General features: G+C 48.8%; 1 protein-coding gene across 1 annotated transcript; it reads right to left on the bottom strand.

Moving 5' to 3' along the window:
* Positions 1-802: 802 nt before the first annotated feature.
* On the bottom strand, positions 803-2,625 carry LOC119340891 (cytochrome P450 89A2-like). The gene has a single exon (XM_037612791.1). It carries the CDS (start codon positions 2,607-2,609, stop codon positions 1,137-1,139), a length of 1,473 nt encoding a protein of 490 aa, XP_037468688.1. The 5' UTR covers positions 2,610-2,625; the 3' UTR covers positions 803-1,136.
* Positions 2,626-6,143: the final 3,518 nt, after the last annotated feature.

The raw sequence follows: 6,143 nt of genomic DNA, 5'->3' as shown, positions 1-6,143 counted from the left end.
ACTAATTGTGCGAGGCTTGTGCGTAATTAAATCATCCATCCCGTGTCATATCTTATCATTATGTCATCACACCTATGATTTATTACTTGGGAACTTATAGCTTTTTAAGGGCAGGCAAGATCGAGAGGCCATCAAAGCAGTCAGGGAGGCAGGGTCGGCGAAGCAGGTCCAGAGGTTGGAATCTCGAAGAAACATCGTCCTTTGACGCCGGCACCATCCTCAAACGCGGTGGCTGGAGGTACTGTCTTTCCACTCGGTGGATGACGACGATGCGGAAGCCACTGGAACGAGCAAGGCGGCCGCCGTAGAGTTTTTTTTTAGTCATCCGCAATACAAGTTTTATAACTCGAACTCGGTTGAAGAAAGGCGATGCGTGCGTGTAATGCGATGTGTGGCCATGCAAACAGCGGTGGAAGAGGACACGGCAAGAGATATTTTTCCCCCAACATGGATGGTAGCATGAAGTTGGGATCGAGCCGCTTGAACCTTAAGCGCTTTACGATTTATCAGGTGATATGCATTTCGCCCGCGGCCGCTCGTCAGCTTGCCGCTTGTGGCCCTCAAACTTAACGGAATTAAAAGTTCTGTCAGGGATCAAGAGCTCCCAAGTGACCCGCAAACTTAACATGGATGGTACTGCACACTGCTCCTCTAGATCAGATACATCTGCATCGTGCTTATATCACAGTGATGTGCCATGCACTACACTAATACGTACAGTATTTGACATGATCTCTCTTAACTCGCGTGAGGTGGAAGACGAACAAGAATGGGAATTCAGAGATTAACACAAGGGTTTTGGTGCTGCTTAAATCGTCACAGCTTTTCTGGTTTCTTTCTCCCCTTTTATTCTTTTATTTATTATTACAAGCAAATGTGCTCGATCCCCATGATCCGGCAGAACGTGGAGCCAATGGACTCGGTCCTAGCGTTACAGGCAACGACTAGGACAAGTAATAACTTACCCAAACAGAATTGACCAAATCTAACCTGACGAGTTTCAGACTGTTGCCAAACACAGGCTGAAACGCTACAGTATACTGAAACATAGACAAAAAAACACATGATGCGACGAAATTAAGAGGACTAGGAGGTGGTTTCTTATTATCATGTCGTCCTGATCGAGTATCCAATAATTAAGCCCTTGGGATGATGCGAGCACGGAGCGGGTGCTTCATGTTGATGGCCATAGCTAGCTCCTCCGTCATGTCGACAGTGTCTTGTCCACCTGGCGGCAGCCATTGGAACTCCCTCACGAGGCTGCCCACGAAGTACTCCGCATGCAGTGTGGCGAGCACGTAGCCCGGGCACATCCTTCGACCGGCACCAAAAGGGGCCATCTTGATCTCCTTGGTACACGTGATGTCCACGCCGTGGTCGTGCAAGAACCTCTCAGGCCGGAACTCCCGCGCCGCCGGCCACACGGTCTCGTCAAGCCCAAAGTCGGACACCAAGAAGTTGATGTCGACGCCCTTAGGCACCATGTATCCACCAATCTCTGTGTCGCTCTGCACGCCGTGCGGGAAGACTAAGTGTGCCGTAGGGTGCAGCCGCAGCGCCTCCAGCACGATGGCTTTGAGGTATGGCATCCCGCTCAGCTCCTCCTCGCTGAGCTCAGGCTTGCCCCTCACCTCCTCGTACAACTTGGCTTGGACGTCGGGGTGGTTTACGAGGTCCGCCATGATCCACTCCAGCAAGGCCACCGAAGTGTCGGTTGAGGCAATCATGAACTCGGAGCAGAGGCTTACCATCTCGTCGTCCGTGAGCGGGCGACCGCCTTGTTCTGCCACACGCAGCTCGAGGAGGGAGTCGGCGTAGCATTGAGCGCCATCGTGGCCGCGGCGCGCGTGGATCAGCGGCAGCATCAGCCCCTTCTGCCTCTCCCGTAGCGCCACGTTCAGCGCCCACTCCTTCCGCAGTAGCCTCTTGGTGATGGGCTGGAAGATGGATAAGACGGGGAACCTGCTGATGCCGTCGGAAATCTGGAGCTGCATCTGTTGCATCTCGTCCAGCGCCTCTTGGCCAAGCGTGACGCCGAATGTCATGCTCGTGAGCAGATCGAACAAACAGCGCGCCATCAACGGCCTCACCGTAACAGTGCCCTGGGACGCTGCATCGCGATCGCGGCGCAGCGAGCCAACGAGCGCGTCGCACACGCGCTGCCTGACCGGCGCCAAGAGCCTGACGCGGGACGGGTGCAGCGCCTGGGAGTGCAGGTTGCGGCGGACCAGACGAAAATAGGGCCCAAGGGGAGAGGCGGACATGGAGCCCCCTAAAAATAGGGTAAAAAGCTTGCTGGGCGGTGGGCGGGTGTCGAAGTTGCCGCCGCCCTTGACGAGGGCGCTATGCGTGAGGTGGCGGTCGGCCACGAAAACGAAGGTTCGCCCGAGACAGACGGAGACGATGGGGCCGTAGCGGGCATGCAAGCTGCGTAGCACAGGGCCCAAATGGTAGATCGGGCTCTTAAGCATCAACAACAGCTTGGCTATGAACAGCAGGGCTGGCGGACCAGGTGGGAGTTTCTGGCGCCCGCCATGACGTTTGAGCATAAAGAAGATGATGAGAGGAATGGAGAGCGCGATGCACAAGAGGATGGTGAGCTCATCCATTGTCTCACAACTTTGGTCACGGAGCTGTGCTAGGTGGCGATCATCCTTTTTGGCGACTACATATATACAACTATCTTGAGTGCCATTTTGCAAAAAAAGCCTCACATTTTTTATCATCAACTTGCAGTCCACCGTCAAGTTCCGAGTTTCCTCCCCTCTCGCGCATACGTGGGGCCCAGACACGGTCCTGACCGCGACTGACTAGTTTCGTGCTCCTTTTGGGAATAGTAGCGTTCCGTAAAAAGTGCACCCTACTAGTAAGTCGCGTCCAACCTATAGTTTGTACACTAGTAGGAATAGGCTTACTCTAGTCACTTCACTGGTGGTGCATCTAACAATTGCCACACCAGTGTTGATTTCCGCGGTGTGGAGAAAATATGAACGCCAGCGATAATTAGCTACTATCGGCGTGGCACTTCAGTACACAACCCATCGACATTAACTCATATACAGTGGCGGAGACAGGGGACCAGCAGGGCCCTGCCCCCCCTTAACATCCCTGATTTGCTACTATTTAGAGATGAACAGTGCAAAAAATAGAAAAAAAATACGTGCATCAGTGTAGTTTGGCCACTGCAATCAAAATTTTGGGTCATTTGCCCCCCTATAATATTAATTTCTTGGCACCGCCACTGCTCATATAGCACATGATGTAGTTGTGTACTCCGTCGAATACAACCCATCGACATTAACTCACCTTCGACAGAGCCACCCACTTTGTTTAAATCGTATTTATCAATAAATGTGTTTTTTTATGAAAGTCTAGCCCAGATCTGCATGTGCAATTCCTCACAAGTTACACAACCGTAACTCAAACCCCTTCGCTTCCCGTTCGGGAGCGACATTCTCCTTGTGTGCATGGTTGCATGTGATGGAAGAAGAGAATCCTTCACTACTACCTTAGTACTATCTCTGTTTTTATTTAGTCCGCGTATTAGCTTTGGTTAAGGTCAAACTTTGCAAACTTTGACAAAGTTTATAATTTTTTTTAACATATACAATAAAAAATCAATACCATTAAATTCATTGTTCAATGTACTTTCACATCATGAAGATTTGATATGGTAAATTTTTATATTATTTTCTATAAACTTGGTTAAACTTTACGATGTCTGACTTCAGTCAAATCTAATATGCAGAGTAAATAAAAATGAAGAGAGTACTCTCTTCGTTTTTATTAAATTGTGTTCTAGGTTTGATCAAAATCAGAGACCGAGAAAAATTGTCCAAATTTATAAGCAAACTTTTAACCACCATAGTAAGAAATGCAAACAATACTACTACATTATATTTATGGTGATTTTTTTCGGAAAACTTCCGATCTATTCAGTTTCAATCATGACAGTACAACGAACACTATAAAAATTACATCTGGATCTGTAGACCACCTAGCGATGACTACAAGCACCGAAGCAAGCTGAAGGCGCGCTGCCATCATTGCCCCTCCATCGCTGGAGTCAGGCACAACTTATTGTATTAGACAGTCGGGAAGTCATTGTGCTAAGGCCCTATAGGACCAGCGCACCAGAACAACAACCGCCGCCGATGAAGAATGAATAGCTGGGAGGCGAGACGAGAGGAAGAGTCGCTACCCAATCCCCTTAGTGACGTGTGCGGTGTCTTTTTTCCCCCTTTTGTTATTCTTCCCAATGAAAGCCCAGCACGAGCCCCACAGAAAACGAGCAGGTCGTGAATCGCTCGTCTCCTTGTGCGACGTGGACATCGCGAGAAGGCACCTTTGATGCGCAGCTGAATGTGTTTAATTATAATAATATTTATTTTATAATCTTGGTATTTTTTTCATACATATATATTAAACCTTAAGTTTAACTTTCACTAAACATATAACTGTTCTTGTAAAAGATGACCTCACTGCCGTAAACATGACCGCGTTTTCCCAGTTTGTCCCAGATCCGGCTAGTGATGTCCGCCGAGGCTGCGTATTCGTGTATACGCGCATCAATCTATTTGCTGCAGTTCGTCATATGTGATAGTCGTAGCATAGATTAAATAATTTCTGATGTGTATAGGTCCTAGCATATGTGATATGTCTCTCTTTGGAAGATCTGCAATCGATTCACTTGTTTTTGTTGTATACCTGCGTGGATTTTGCTTATATACTACTCCCTCCATTCCATAATGTAGTGCTTCCTCTATTCACGTGCTTCAACTTTGACTGTAAATTTAACTATCAAGACTGATTGCGGCGGAAGCAAAAGTTATAGCAGTGAATTCGTATTTGAAAGAAGTTTTTAGTTATGTAACTTTTTCTCCCGCCGCAGTCGGTCTCGTTCGTTAAATTTATGGTCAAAGTTCGACCTCAGGAAGTATGGGCGCAATATATTTTGGAATGGAGGGAGTACAACAATCGGCCGATTTAATTAGTTATCTTGTGCATCCTGTCAAAATCACTAGCAGGGCTGGCGCGTCAAGGCCGTGGGCGACTTCTACGACGAGACCGCAAGCCGTGATTCTCTCGTTAAGAAGTGCCGCCAACCTAAGTTGTAGCCGGTTGTAGCATTTTTCGTTGCTGGTTGCAGCTCTTCTGCGCGCTGGTCACAGCCATAAATTTCACTGGTTGTAGCAAAAAACGACAGCCCTCGTAGCTTTCTTGGTCGTCGGTTGTAGCATTTTTCGGTGATGGTTGCATAGGGTGCAATGGTGATCGGCGGCGGAGCCGTGCGATGGTGCATAGGGTGCAGTGATGGGCGCGCTAGGACGGCGATGACTCGGTGCTGCGATGGCGACCACCACGTGCGGAGGCATCAACAGCGACGGTACTCCGACCACCAGCAGCTTTGTGAGTGCGGCGAACGACGATAGGCCGATGGTGCTTCAATGTATTTCGCCTCGTGTGTCCATTGCAGGGTTCGGCGTTGATTCGATGGATTCTGCGATGACGGCTAGGTAGCTTTTTTCTCCGTCGGCTAGGTCACCTATGAACGGGCAGACGACGATGCTACAAACATCCCCACGGCGAGCTGCACGGGCGGCCTGAGAGGAGGAGTGACGCGGTGAGCCAATGATGGTTAGCTACAAGCCCTGCGGGAAACGCGCGCCACCGCTGCTACAAATCAAAATACGTACACACATTAAATAGTCGTGCATCGGACGGCTCACACAGGACCGGCGGCTAGGCGTTCGGCCGGTCGAATGGCGCAGAGTACTTCCCTAAAATATAACTTTTAATGGGGCACCCGTGTAATACAATATAGCCAACCAGAAGCCTGAACTTGTAATAGCACGCAAACTCTCAGTACAGCGATGATAACACGATAAAAACAACCAGAAGCCCAAATTTATTTTATTTTATTTGTTTGTTTTCAATGCTATTCAGGAAACCTTGTGCTTGAAAACCACTTGGTGGAGTTGGGAACATAAGACATGTTTTCTTGCTCTGTAGGTTGCTTAAAGAGGAAAGAGAAGGCCATTCAAGGATTTCCCCGAAAGTTCGATAAAAACTCTCGAGTCACCCTTGTGGGGAAAACACGATTGCTACATCACTCTGCACTTGGAATCACAACGAGTTGGTGT

Source organism: Triticum dicoccoides, chromosome 7B, assembly GCF_002162155.2.
Source record: "Triticum dicoccoides isolate Atlit2015 ecotype Zavitan chromosome 7B, WEW_v2.0, whole genome shotgun sequence".
In the NCBI taxonomy this organism is placed as follows: Eukaryota; Viridiplantae; Streptophyta; class Magnoliopsida; order Poales; family Poaceae; genus Triticum; species Triticum dicoccoides.
This window is presented reverse-complemented; position numbering and strand designations above follow the sequence as displayed.